We start from the raw sequence: 15,268 nt of genomic DNA on the forward strand, positions 1-15,268 counted from the left end.
TTAATGATCTGGATGATGGGATGGATTGCACCCTCAGCAAGTTTGCAGATGACACTAAGCTGCGGGGAGAGGTTGATACGCTAGACCCAGAGGTAGGCAACCTACGGCACACGCGCCGAAGGCGGCACATGAGCTGATTTTCAGTGGCACTCACACTGCCCGGGTCCTGGCCGTCCATCCGGGGGGCTCTGCATTTTAATTTAATTTTAAATGAAGCTTCTTAAACAGTTTAAAAACCTTATTTACTTTACATACAACAATAGTTTAGTTATATATTATAGACTTATAGAAAGAGACTTTCTAAAAATGTTAACATGTATTACTGGCACGCGAAACCTTAAATCAGAGTGAATAAATGAAGACTCGGCACACCGCTTCTGAAAGGTTGTCGACCCCTGCGCTAGAGGGTAGGGATAGGGTCCAGAGTGACCTAGACGAATTGGAGGATTGGGCCAAAAGAAATCTGATGAGGTTCGACAACAACAAGTGCAGAGTCCTGCACTTAGGAAGGAAGAATCCCATGCACGGCTACAGGCTGGGGACCGACTAGCTAAGCAGCAGTTCTGCAGAAAAGGACCTGGGGATTACAGTGGATGAGAAGCTGGATATGAGTCAGCAGCGTGCCCTTGTTGCCAAGAAGGCCAATGGCATATTGGGCTGTATTAGTAAGAGCATTGCCAGCAGATCGAGGGAAGTGATTATCCCCCTCTATTCGGCCCTGGGGAGGCCACATCTGGAGTATTGTGTCCAGTTTTGGTCCCCACACTACAGAAGGGATGTGGACAAATTGGAGAGAGTCCAGCAGAGGGCAATGAAAATGATTAGGGAGCTGGGCCACATGACTTATGAGGAGAGGCTGAGGGAATTGGGGTTATTTAGTCTGCAGAAGAGAAGAGTGAGGGGGGATTTGATAGTAGACTTCAACTACCTGAAGGGTTTCCAAAGAGGATGGATCTCGGCTGTTCTCAGTGATGGCAGATGACAGAACAAGAAGCATTGGTCTTAAGTTACAGTGGGTGAGGTCTAGGTTGGATTTTAGGAAACACTATTTCACTAGGAGGGTGGTGAAGTACTGGAATGGGTTACGTAGGGAGGTGGTGGAATCTCCATCCTTAGAGATTTTTAAGGCCTGGCTTGACAAAGCCCTGGCTGGGATGATTTAGTTTGTGGTGGTCCTGTTTGAGCAGGGGATTGGACTAGCTGACCCCCTGAGGTCTCTTCCAACCCTAATATTCTAGGATTAGCATGTTACTTGGATGGGAAAACCTGGCTTAGTATACATTGTAAGTAGCAAAATTGATGTTGAAATTTATTGAATAATCTAAAACATGTATTAATGTGAAAACTCCCCTTCCTCTCAGCCAGAACAGTTGTATTAGGCCATGAACCTTGCCTCTTCTGAATGTTATTGAGAACAAGTAATCAATATCTTCATCAGGAGGAACTGCATCGGTAATGCCTTATCCACAATTTGAATACCAAGCACTTCCTCATTTAATTATCAAGCAGCTTGTTTTTCAACATAAATCACCCTTGGAAATTTGCTCATATTTTAGAAGTTTATCTTTATATGCAGACACTCATGGACAGAGATGTAATTCATAGCGGAGCTGGAGAAGAAATGATTGCTAGTTACTGGGAAAACATCTCCTGTTATTTAACATCAGTGGAGCTAAATTTGGGATATTGTTAAAACTAGTGAAACTTTTAATAAAACTCAGATTAATTTCAGAGAACTTGGAATCCATTCTGTTCTCCCTTCCCTCCAGTACTTGGCCTCCATGAAAATGCTCTGGTGGGCTTCCAGATTTAGAAGATCTGCATAGTGGAGATGATAATTTAAAACATACCAGACAAAGTGTAATTAGTGTCTTGCTGTTCATTTCAGTGTTAAGTTTGCTTTTATATCTTTGTCAGTTAATAGTGACTGTCTGTTCTGATATCGCTATATCTTGCACTCTGAATTATTTACTGAAGATTAATTTGTTTGTGTATTCTTATAGCCGCAGATCTGGCCAGTATACAATGAACCATGACAACTCTAAGAAGTCCACAGAGAGGCCACAAATTGACCGCTCAAGTTCCCAGGATTCCTTGGATGAGTTGTCTATGGATGACTATTGGAAAGAACTTGAGAACATCCATGAAACCAGCAAAAATAATCATAGAGAGCAAGAAGTGGTTGTGGTGAAAGAGCCTGATGGTAACATTTTGATGAACGATTATTTTAGTGGCCACTGATTTTGAAACACCTTAGGATTTATTTTCAGAAGTGCTGAGGATCCAACAACTCCAAATGAGTCAATAGGAGGTACCCAGTGCTTCTACAAACCAGGCCTTGGGTGCCTTAAATTGGACACCCAAAAAATGAGGTACCCAAAATTAGTGCCTGCTTTAAAAAAAAAAATCTGTCCTTAAAGAGAGTTATGCCAGAAGAGATAAAATACCAGTTTTATTTTCCTTAAAGGGTATTTCCAGATGTTCTTTATTTTCAGATTATACTAGTTTAAACTTTATAGACAGATTTATATTCTTGTATTTTAAGAAGAAAAGGATTTGTTAATACAATTCGTAATTACAATAGGTAAGATAAAATTGCATAATGGGCATACAATCTCATGCTTCAGAACAGAAGCCAACCACTGACTGCCTGGGTTTAAGAAGCAACAACTGCTACAGTTGTGACATGGTATAATCTATGATGGGGGTTTTAGACCTTCCTGTGAAAAATCAGGTACAAGTTCCTGTCGGAGACAGGATTATGGATGAGGTGGACTGATCCAATATGGCAACCGACGACTTTTCCAATAAAGATCCAAAGCCCTGAATACCAGAATGTAAAAGTAATGTAAATGTAAAGTAAGGATTTATTTTCAACAATATGGTGTGTGCTTCCCCCGAAGATATAAAATTGTTAGGAAAAACCCTCACACAATTCTGAAAATGGTAAATTAAAGTTTTGGGGTGGGATTTTCATAGATGATCAGTGAGTTAAGAGCACAAGTCTCATAGACTTTCAGGGAGCCTTGTGCTCATACTAGCTCCCATAGGCACTTTCCCCTGAGTTTTGTCAGAGTAAGAAGTTCAGGCAATGGCCCCAGTGCAGTAACAAATGCTTAATACGGACTCTGCTGCTGTTCAGTAAGAGCTCTACTCTTTCACTTGTCCATGAATACAAAGATGCTCACTGGGGTTTAAGAGAAACTAGGCTACAATGAATAACCATATTGAAGAGTATGTGCCAGATTCATATCTCAGATAAACTGATGTCAATCCAGGGCTACTCCATTGACTTAACTGACTTGAGACTCCAGCTCTATATACTTAATGACCATTAAAAACTTGAGGGCAACATCAAAGGTCAGTACAATCCACTCCACATCAGTACAGGGTTTGGTAGCAATTTTTAATCAAGCACCATTATGTAAACATTTGTTTGAAGCGTACAAGTTATATTACACTCTTGGTCAATTGCAATAATTAACAGATGCCTTCTGCCTTAAGATACATTATCAGCTAGAAACAACAAAGCAATGATCATCTTACTGGATATCAGTACAGATGAGAGATGGCATCAGTAGAGATAATTAAAAATTGCATTAAAATCGCCTATTAGATTGAATCACCCCGATCAAATTGAACTAGATCACACTAGTGAAAAGCTACAGGAATTAATGTACTAAAAAAACAAGGCAAACAAATTTAAGTTAATGGTATAAAAAGATTGAGCACTGAACTATAAATAAAGTGGTGCTGGTTAAAGGCTTTCAAGCTTCCTCCCACCCCCCTCCACTGGAATAGGAACAGCTGTCAGAGAAACAGATCTGTACTGCTTAGTTAGAAGTTGAAACAGTGAAGCGCAGTAAGGGTCATGTTTGTAAATGCTTATGAAGGATTAATTCATAAAATTAATAAGCATGTTATGAGATAGATGGTTATAAGCACCTCAGCTTAAGGTGCTATAGACTGTTATAAACCACCTGTTGACTTGGCAGACTCTATCACAATCTACAGTAAAATATATTTTTTTAAAAAGGTTAATCACCTATTAACTGTTTAGACACCATAAGCATCCCCTTAATAGAATGTGTGACCATGCTAAGAATTGCACTCCACTTGCAGATCCTCCTGGACCTTTTCCTGTAGGTTCACACAGACTACACTGTGTGACTTTAACCCATTGTGCTCAGCTACAGAGCTCAGACCCAAAATCTAGCATTCATGTCCTTTGATTTTTCTCTTCTCTCCTGGCACAGAGGGAGAGTTGGAAGAAGAGTGGTTAAAGGAAGCTGGGCTGTCAAACCTTTTTAGTGAGAGCACAGGAGAGTCCCTAGACAGCATGGTGTTTCTGTCCACATTGACACGAACTCAGACAGCAGCAGTACAGAAGCGAGTGGAGACTGTCTCACAAACCCTGAGGAAAAAAAACAAGCCGTACCAGGTTCCTGACGTCAGAGATATCTTCAGGCAACAAAGTGATTCAAAGGAAAAAGTAAGCTCCTTAGTGTGGTTTGGCTTTGTTCTGCTCTGCTAAATCACTGGCTGGCCTTTTCAGAAGGGTTCAGTACTGGCCTAACTCTGCTCCCTAAAGTCAATAGTAAAACTCCCATTGACTTCAGTGGCAGCAAGGTTAGGCCAATGCTGAATACTTTTAGCACATAGAGTGGAGTTTTCAAAAGAAAATATTAAACATAAAAAGGAAGAGCTATTCTTCCCTACACAGGAGTAAGCCACACATGGGAGAAGAAACTTGGATTCAGTTTAGGGAGTTGCCTGGTAATTTTTCTGTTGAGAGGGTTGGGGTTTGACCTCTTCTCCCCTCCAGCCCGCCAAAGCAGCAGCTAGGCCTTCAGCTGGGAGAAGACACTGATCTGATGGTGGCGCAAGGCCATCCACATGGAGGCCTGGTTCCTTGACATTTGCTTTGTGGCCACTTGCCCTCATTTTTGTTCCTGAGCATTATAATTCAAGTGGTGGCAGCGAGGTGGAGAAACCAAGACTGGTTGATTTTCCCCCCCCACACTTGACTCATCCCTTCTAACACCGTGGAACTAAAATTCTCCAGAGGAAGTTTGTAAGATACATGCTGCAGAGACAGAACTTCCCCTTCACCAAGATCAAGCTCCCCTCTGCATATGGATGGAGAGGGGAATATGGGACTTGGGACAGTTAATTCCGCAAAACATTCTGGGGCCCAATTTTGTATGAAACAGGTTATACCAAAAAGTGAAGTTGTGTTAATATGTTATACATTGTTATACTGTTACATCGCAGAGGTGGGATCAAATGCAGTTTAGAGCAGTGTCATTTCACTCTTAACTGTGTTAATTCAGCATGAAAAAGGACATTCAAGTTCTTGTATTCAAGCCATAAATTATGCAGCACAAACAAGTACCTGTAATCCTGCAGCATGTACCAAAGAGAAGGGTCTAAATTTAAAAAAAACAAAAAACAAAAAAAATCTTCCTACCACTGTCCCTTCCATGCCACAAAACACGAGTGAAGCCACTCTGCTGCTGATACTCCAACCTAATACAGCTTCTGCTTATCTTTTGTATCCCTCCTCTACCAACGGTAAAGAGGTAGGACAGGGAAAAAGCTATAGAGTCATGGATCCTTCCATGACATCCTTCCCTGCCATGTCCTCAAAGAGCAGCTGTGTGACTTCACTGAGGGTCCTCTGGAGCTATGCTCTTCATGCACTGGGACTGCATATACCCTTCAATAGCCCCCCACCTCCTGCTCCGCCCCACCCCAGCACTGTGGAACAGCAGTAGTTCTGGCGCGCTCTGCACCCACAGAGGTAGGAGTAGGATTTGCCTTTCAGGATCTTGGATTTTAAAACAAAATGAACCTGACTTGCTTTTTTACCAAAGTTTTGCAGTTCACTCTTCTCCCCAAGTCTTGGACTGTACAGCACTTATCTAAAATGCCAGGCAAGAGCCAGATCACACAGCATCTAGTAAACATTCTGGGCTGTGCAGGGAGTTAATAAAACTTTAATATGGAAATAAGAAACTGTATGGACCATGAGTATAAAGATTTCCTGGCAAATTCTGAATACTGTATCCATAATAATCTTAGGGCTAGTCTACACTTACCTGCCGGGTCGACGCGGTGAGTTTGACTTCTCGGAGTTCGAACTATCGCGTCTAATCTGGACACGATAGTTCGAACTCCCCGCGCGCTCCGGTTGACTCCGGTACTCCACCACTGCAAAGGGCGGTGGCGGAGTCGACCTTGGAGCCACGGACTTCGATCCCGCGGCGTCTGGACGGGTAAGTAGTTCGAACTAGGGTACTTCGAGTTCAGCTACGCTATTCACGTAGCTGAACTTGCGTACCCTAGTTCGACCCCCGCCCTTAGTGTAGACCTGCCCTTAGACATAAACAAGCAATGGAACTTCAGAAGTCTTGTTTGTTTACAAACTCAGGGCTGGATTGTAGTTGGCCCTGCAAGGCTGCTCTATGGGAGCACAAATGGCACAAGTGGCCTTTGTCCTCCCTCCCTCTTGCCCCTTTGTGGAATGGCCCAGCCATACTGTTGCTGGGAATGCAAACAGTATGCACAGCTAATATTGCTAGCCTCCCCCCACAAGGACTGGGATGACAGCAGGGCCAGAGCTGTCCTGGACCCATCAAATTACAGGAGGGAGTGCATGCTACATTCTGCACCAGGGTGACAGTGCTTCTGCTGCAGCTTGCACTTTTGGGATGAGTCAATCAGAATTCCTCCTGGGAGCTCCCATTGAAATAATATAATAATAATACCTAATTCCTATATAGTGCTTTTCACCTGAACATCTCAAAGCACTTTACAAAGGAGGTCAGCGTTATATGCCTCTTTTACAGATAAAGAAACTGAGCCACTGTGACGTTAAAGTGACTTGCCGAAGGTCACACAGCAGGCCAGGGGCAGAGCCAGGAATTGAACTCAGGTCTCCAGAGTCCCAGTTCTGTGCCTATATTATATATAATCTCCCCTCTACATCCATGCTAGTGCAGACTGTGGCTTTAATTCAAATTCTAGCCTTTCCCATTCATTTTGCATATTATGGTGAAGCAGTAGTGACACCAGAACTAAGTTTGTGTCTAATTGTGTTTCTGGTTGAGGGACTTAATTTCTTATGTCCCATGTCTGATTAAGAGGCTCCTATCAAACACCCCAGTCCCACAACTGACAGTCCATGGGTGGACTGCTGCACCCCTATGGAGTCCCACTGACTTCAGAGGGGCTCTCCTGGGTTGCAAGTCTACCTACACACAAGATCAGGGCCAAAGGAGTTGCTTACATTCTGTCATTTGCTGTAATAAGCTATTGGTATTTGAGCTTAAAGATGGCTTGGTTTCTTTTTGCTTTTTTAGGTCTCTGGTGAGAGTGAGCCCTCATCTGTGACAGCAATAGAGAATAAAAATGAAGCTCAAGATGAAGTGAAAGATGGTAATGCTGAGCAGTGCCTCTGCTCTTTTTTTTTGTTCCATAGTGTCTTAGCTTCACGGCATACTGAAGAACAGGTCCACGTTTTCAGTAACATTTCAGAGGAAAAAAAAGGCACTGGATAAACTGTATGAATGTAGCCGTGGCCCACATCTTTCCAAGTTTGTAACATTTTAAAATTCATTTATGGATGGTGTCCTTTGAAAAGTCTGGTAAATCTTGTGATGATTTTACAGCAGAACAATTTGATAAAGGTCTGCTGTAATGGCTGATTCTCAGGTCTTCATTTTTATCCCTTTGGTTGTCTCTCTTCTACACTTTCAGCAAAGAAAAAAGAGCTGTGGATAAGCTCATCAGTAAAGAGGAGAGAGCAAAAGCAAAAGAACTAAGAAAAATGTAAGGATTTGCTATATATTTAAGGCTCAAAGTGAGAGAAAATATCCGTGTTTGACTATATTCATGGAGAGAACAGAAAGTAGGGAGGAATTCCCTGCCTTTAGGGGTAGGTTCTGCCCTGCTCTGTCCAGTTGAACAACAGGGTGAGGTAAAGAGAGAGGGCATAAAGACCAGCCCACACAGGGACAGGGCCTAATTGCAGCCCTTTGATGAAATCTTGGCCTCCTTAAAATCAGTTGCAAAACTCCCACTGATTTCAGTGAATCCGGATTTCACCCCTTGTGCTTGACAGTAGCTCTCCAGCCCCTGTAGTAAGGGGTTCTGGCTGGTTTGCATGTCTCCTGGAGCTCCTGTTGGGACTATGTAGCTGCTCACCTCTTGCAACAGTACCCTGGACCATAAAGGTACAATGAAGTCATAGTTCCAGCCACTCAGGTCCTGAATTTGGCCTAAATACTTCTATTATTTTTCTAGAGACTTACTCTTTCCTTAAAAAAAAACAAAAAACCCCAAACAAGTGATTGGAGAGCATCTAGATCAGGGGTGGGGAAACATTTTGGCCCTAGGGCCACATTTGGGTGGGGAAATTGCATGCAGGGCCAGAGCAGGGGGTTGGGGTATGGGAGGGAGTGTGGGCAGAGGAGGGCTGTAGGGTGTTTGAGGGGGCTCAGGGAAGGGGGTTGGGGTGAAGGAGGGGGCTCAGGGCAGGGGTGCAGAGTGCGGAAGGGGGCTCAGGGCAGGGGTTGGGGTGCAGGAGGGATGTGGGGTACAGCAGGGGGCTCAGGGCAGAGGTTTGGGGTGCAGGAGGGGTGCAGGGTGAGGCAGGGGGCTCAGGGCAGGGAGTTGGGGTGTAGGAGAGGTGCACGGTGCAGCCCGGCGACGCTTACCTGGAGCGGCTCCGGGGGCGGCGTGCACGGAAGCCAGGGCAGGTTCCCTGTCTGCCTGCCCTGACCCCGCGCCACTCCCGGAAGTGGCCAGCACCATGTCCCTGTGGCCCCTGGGGTTGGGGAGGCAGAGGGCTCCTCATGCTGCACTTGCCTGTGGGTACCTCCCCCAAAGCTCCCATTGGCCGCGGAAGGTTCTTTGCACCTTGAAGTCTTTAAACTATGATTTGAGGACTTCAATGGCTCAGACACAGGTTTGATACAGGAGTGAGTGGGTGAGATTCTGTGGCCTGCGTTGTGCAGCAGGTCAGACTAGATGATCATAATGGTCCCTTCTGACCTTAAAGTCTATGAGTCTATGAATGGGAGCTGTGGGGGGCAGTGCCTGGAGGTGAGGGCAGCACATGGAGCCCTCTGCCCCTGCCCCCGGGGGCCGCAGGGACATGGTGCTGGCTGCTTCTTGGAGCGGCGCAGGGCCCATGGTGCCACTGGGGTGGCACTCCTGTGGGCTGGATCCAAAGCCCTGACGGGCCAGATGTAGCTCATGGGCTGTAGTTTGCCCACCCCTGATCTAGATATTATGCTGGACACTTTGTAGCTGCATAGACAGGAAGACTGATTAACCACCTCAAAATTTTAGAAAGTATTTTGGAGAAATAGCTAACAGGGATAAAAACAGGAACGATGAATAACAAAACATAAACAATGTAAAAAGAGAGAGAGAGGGGTAGAAATGAGCCCCACACAATTCTTATGTTTCCAGAAGCATTATTAATCTTACCCTCTCCTGCTCTCAGCAAACCTTTTGCTGGTAAGAACTGTGAACAACTGGGAGAGCTGCCAAAATGCTGGGTCAGCACAAAGGAAGGAAGAGAAGCCTGGTGCTTGTGTCAATAAACTACACTAAAATTTGGGGCTGGAAAATTACCAAGCAATTATTGCAGTGTTTTATCACATCTGGTGCTTTTTTTCCAGTAGCCCCGATGAACCCTTTAGAAATGGGAAGTTGTGAAAGGCAAATTCCATATGTTAGCTCTCCCAGCACAGATTGCGATGGGCAAGGCAAATGCAGCCTACTTACATCCTAATACATGTTTGCTTTTGCCAACATGCCAAAGTGGGCTCTGCTCGTGAGATTATAACAAGAAGAAAATCAGTTCATTTTTGCAGGAAAGCCATCCAACTTGAGCTGCATTAAAAACTACTGCACCTGTTTCAGGGCTGTTCCACGATCCCTTTCTTCAAGACTAATGGTGTTATGTAAACAGTGATTGGCTTTAAAGGCAATAAATAAACATTGTCTGGGGTTTGAAAGACACCAAATACCTATGAAATCTAAATCCAGAGGCATTATTGTAAAGTTAAAATGCTTTTACCAGTTTTACTTGAAAAGTGCACTAGTATCATTTGTTATAATAGATTTTTACTGTTTTTAGACATTTAAATCATAATGATGCCTCTATTTTCTATGTTCCACATTTTAAAACTTGTTAATGGATGTGAAATCTATGGTTTGTCATATTCTGAAAGCAATGATTGCTCCTAGTTAGGTATCTGAAGCATCCATTTCTCAAGAGCGTTTGACTGGAGTGCCAAATTGAGGATGGTGATGCTATAATAATACCTTGCTCTTTTTATCAGCAGATCTCAACCTGTTTCACAGAGGTGTTCATAGGATCTCTAGCCCCATTTTATAGAAGGGAAAATGAGACATGATCACAAGCAGGCCAGTAGCAGATCTGGGACTAGAATTGAGGTCTCTTGAGTCGAATGCTCTGTCCACTAGGCCACACTGCCTACTACTGCTATTGATAATTATACTGAAAATTCCATGGAGCAGGTGAACTGAGATTCCTTGAGCCTGTTTCCACTCTCCTTCTTCTTCTACCCTAACCTAAACTCTTCCTTGGTTGAACAGATGTCAGCAAACTCAGGAAATAATGTGAAAGGGTCCCCATTGTTCACATTTTTTGTTCTTTCCTGACTGGCCCACTCCAGGGGGGACAGTTCAGTCTAGTCAATTAGTCCTAGTATGTTTAGTATCCATGGGGAGGTTCATTTATTTGGATTTCTTGAAACCTCTATCTCCATGGCTTTTGTGTGTATATCTACAAAACAAACAAAAATAAAATCCAAAGGGCACTCATTGAACTGCCAAACATCATTTACCAGGCTACCTGCTTTATGCCTAACAGAAATTATAAAAATCTCACATATTTAACCATCCACAACCCTCACTCCTTTATCAAAAGCCCAAACAAAAAAGCACAGCATGCCCTGAAGGTAAATAGATGCAGTGCTCTTCAGATGATCATGTAAAGGAGCTGAGTTAAGGATAGTGAGAACATGTGCTACTTCCTCAGGAAAAGATATGCTAAGAAAAAAACATAAAAAACTGAGAACTCACCACTCAGAGTAGCAACAGCCAGAGACAAAATGACTAATGTGGGGCTGCAGCTGGTTGTTTCTTCCAGATTTAAAGGGCCAGCTTCCAGGGTAAGCATGCTGAGTAAGATGCTTTTAGAAAGGTAAACCCAAAGCATACTGATCAGGCAGTTAGAAAACAGATGTTGCTAAGGGACTTTCATCTAAGACCTGGAGGGACTATGGCTTAGTTGAAAGACACTCTGAAATTTCCAGAATTGGGGCCAGATCCTCAGCTGGCAACGTTCCAATGATTTTAGTAAAACTGTGCGCGTAAACAGCCTCTGGGAATATGGCCTTGGAGTGTCTCGTGCCTGATCCAACACTCACTGACAGATATCCATTGGCTTTAAAGGGAGTTAGACTGGGTCCTATGCAAGCTGGGCATGTCTTTCTCTTATGATTATGCAAATTCCCACATCCCTTGTGTACATCAGTTGACTCCTTTGCTTGACGTTTACCATCACTTAACCAAAAGAAACCTATAGGCGCTTTTCCAGCCACTGTCCTATCACCAGCTTCTGCCCTTCTTTACTGGATGACTGTTAGCCTGAGAACCTCCTGAGTATGATTGCAGCGCTAGCACATGGGTAGATATGATACATGGATGTAACCTATATAGGTCAAAAACAACTCCAGTTGGAAACTAATATGCAGACAACACAGACTGTGGACCAGTGGCATAGTGTGCTCCATCTAGGCCCATTCATGGTCGCCTTGCAAGCCCACTGTGTTGGCTGTGTCAGCACAAAGGGGCTACAAAGCAGCCCCCCCCGGGTATATTCCCAGGTGAAGAATTCCCCTCCCCCCCCACTCCACAGGTGCTCCTGGGGCAGGAGGTGTTTCAGGGCAGGCAAGAGGTGGGGCAAGCCACCTCCCTCAGGCTCTGCACCAGCCCAAGCCTCAGGGTAAGGGGGGATTCAGCCCTCTGTGACACATGTCCACTGTGAGACACTTGAGGCCAGCAGCATTTATAAACTCTTCCTGGCTGGCCCCAGGAATGTGGATGTCAATCAGGAAAGAATGAGGCATGGTTGGGAGTGGGAGAGAATTGTTCTCTTTAAATGGAGAATGCCCCACGTATCTGTCCAGGAAGGAGCAAAGAGGCCCACAAAATGCCCTAGTGATTCCTAGAAGTCCCTAATCCCCCTTTCAGCACTGAGGTGGAAGAGGGGGAATGACGGAAATGTGAGAGATGTTTGTTTGCTAGTTTCAGCTTAATGCACACATTAGTACAACATTTGTTTCCCAAACTTTTCATAAATATAGTCTACTGTATTGGAGCCTGTTCTGCTCCCATAGGAGACTGTGGCCAAACTCCCATTGTCTTCAATGGAAGCAGGATCAGGCTCCAAACATTCCGTGTAGTAGTTTTCCTATTCCAAATTGAGAGAAAAATCACCCAAACCCCAAAATAAGGTCTATTTCTGCCTCAGTTACATAAGTCATTGAAGTCAGTGGCAGTAGTACCCTTGTAACTGAAGGAAGAACTGAATCTCCTTAAAGGTAATTTAAAGGAAAAAATAGAGCTGTGCCCTTATTTGCTTTTTTATGGTGTATAAATCAGGCCTGAAACATTTTTTCAAAAGTTTTTCTTCCTGCCTTTTTTTAAATGTTAGAAATAAATGACTATGCTGCCTGAAAGACTCTCTATTTGGAGAGCTAGTGAAACAATGACAGTCTAAAACTGTCTGTTAGTTTGTGTGTATAAATTCAATGACCAATTAGCATTTTTTAGGAAGAACATGTTAACTAAAGATGAAACCACTCTACCCCTCCAATAAAAATGTGAGACCTAACAGTTACATAAGTCAGAGTACAGAGTATACATCCTCTGGGACATCCATTATGTTCTCCAGGAAAGACCAGACTTAACCTTTCTGATGTTCCCATGATTTTTTTTTTAAACACAAGCTTTCTTTATACATCACACGGAAGCAAAATGACGATGCAGGCCCAGTTTTAAAACACACCTTTTGCCCGTCCCCTTTAATATCCAGTGTTTACTTTTTTTTTGTATCACACTCACATTTCTGTCATACGAAACTTTGACCACAACTGGCAAATTGACAGCACAGCAAATCTACTTCCTCTTACAGCTGTTTCCTAGTTAATAAACACAAAGCAGTAGGATCATGACTGCACAAACATCAAACCCCCAAATAAGAACAGACGCATTTCCACACGTCTTTGAAGCTTGTATAGCATTACAAAGCCATCAGTATTCAAAAAACAAAAACAAAACAAAAAACAAACCCCAAACTTCCATCTAAACAGAGGGCTGAAACAGGAACTACTGCATTACTTTTTGCTAGCAACAGTTCTGTTCCAAGCTGATCTGGGGCAAAAGATGCATGGATCAGACAAGCCACATTAACCACAACATCCTGATAAAAATAATAATAGAGGAACAAGAACCCTATTTCCCCTTTTACCTTTTAAAAAAATCAGTTTAAATGTATTAAACACTGGGGCCAAATATATCTGGTGTAATCCAACTGAAGTCAGTAGACTTGATGCAGGGCTGAATTTGGCCCTAAAAGTGTTGTGATTCTAAGACATTTTATATCACTTTTCTGAAATCAGCAGCTCCAATTTCAGCTTCAGCTTGAGCCTTCACATCTGCTCAGTGAAGCCTTTGAGGTTCTAACACAGTTCAGGCTGAAGCTACTCGGAAGAGAGAAACTGGTCATATATGTATATTTTACAATTCTTTTATTCTACTTCTCATAGCTTTACACTCAGTTGTGAGTAGAATAAAAGCATACTGCCCCCAATTAAAACCGTTCCTCTCTTTGGAGCTGCTTCAGTCTCTGCTGAATGGACCTCAAAGGCCTACCGAGTGCTAGACATTATGGCTTACTCTGAAACTGATGCTGCTGGTTTCACAACGCTGAAGATCTTAAGGCCAGCCCTTCAGGGTAAAGAATTCCAAGGGTATGGCCCTGGCTGGGGCAGTTTGCATGGGATGGTCTCAACTCCAAGCACTCCACAAATAGTTTTACTTTAAAAATAAACCAGTGTGGGCCAATTTTTTTAAATAAAACAAAACTTTTTATTTTGTGACTTATTCTTTCCCACACTGTTTGGGAAACAGCAGCACTGCTTAAGCCCTTCAGTGGGCCAGGGAGAGCAGAGACTAGCTGGAGTGCAGCAGCGTTTCAGTTGCACTTTCTCCCTTACCCAGACTATCCCAACCATAGCCCTTACACTAGGGTCAGTGAGAGTGAAGTAGTATAGGGAAGTTGTTCAAAGTGAGGCTATTTCCTAGGGGCCATGGCTTACCCCTTTTGGGGTAGGGAATTCAGAGACATCTGAGAATTGGCACCCCTAAGTTTCCCACAGTGGTGAAAACAAAGCATCTATTGGGTGTTTCATTACATAACAGCTAGTCTGTACAAACACATGCTCTTATTATGGTTTTCCTCATCCTTCCGTCCCACTTCCCATTCCATTATTTTTCACACTCACTTGCAGCATCTTGTCTTTAAACAGATTGTGAGCTTGTGGGGGCAGGGACCAGAGGGTGACATCCTGGCCCTATTGAAGTCACTGAGAATTTTGCCTTTGATGTCAGTGGAGCCAGAGTGTCTTCCAGTGTGTTTGTACAGAACCTCTCACAATGGGACCAAAATCCTGATGGGGAGCTTTGTGGGGATACCAGGTTACAAATAACAACGATAGTGGTGGTGGTGGTGAAGATGTCAGAATGTTCACCCAGTCAGAGCCTTTGACTGATTGAGTTCTCTTTGGTACTTTGTGATAAGATAAATTGTTTTGTGTATTGACTGGAATTTTTCTTTTACAGAATAGAATATTTAAAATTATTTTTTCCCCTGAAAACACTTTGCACCCTTCTTTTGTTGCCTGATACTAGTGACCCATTGGTAATGAAAAACATCTGGTAATTACCTATAGAAGCAGGCTGATTCTGGATTAAATGGTAAAAGAACTGCCTCTATTTGAAAAACAAAACAAAAAAATAATTGTTATTCTAAATCATTTGTTCAGTGCTCAGTTCCTTCTTGAGGGCAACAAGAAAAGAGAAGTGGTGCCACCATCACATGCTCCCACTCTTCTCTGCTCACCTCTTCCTCACAGAAGCGATTCAGGCTCTACACGATGGG

General features: G+C 43.4%; 1 protein-coding gene across 2 annotated transcripts in view; it reads left to right on the forward strand.

Moving 5' to 3' along the window:
- ARHGAP18 (Rho GTPase activating protein 18) overlaps positions 1-15,268 on the forward strand; it is a 91,097-nt gene that overhangs the window by 39,302 nt on the left and 36,527 nt on the right. For both annotated transcript variants that reach the window (XM_039531363.1, XM_039531364.1), the window contains exons 2-4: positions 2,004-2,203; positions 4,257-4,492; positions 7,365-7,440. In XM_039531363.1, coding sequence (XP_039387297.1) covers positions 2,004-2,203; positions 4,257-4,492; positions 7,365-7,440 — 512 coding nt within the window. The remainder of the gene's footprint in view (positions 1-2,003; positions 2,204-4,256; positions 4,493-7,364; positions 7,441-15,268) is intronic.

The sequence above is a fragment of the Mauremys reevesii genome, linkage group 3, assembly GCF_016161935.1.
Source record: "Mauremys reevesii isolate NIE-2019 linkage group 3, ASM1616193v1, whole genome shotgun sequence".
In the NCBI taxonomy this organism is placed as follows: domain Eukaryota; kingdom Metazoa; phylum Chordata; order Testudines; family Geoemydidae; genus Mauremys; species Mauremys reevesii.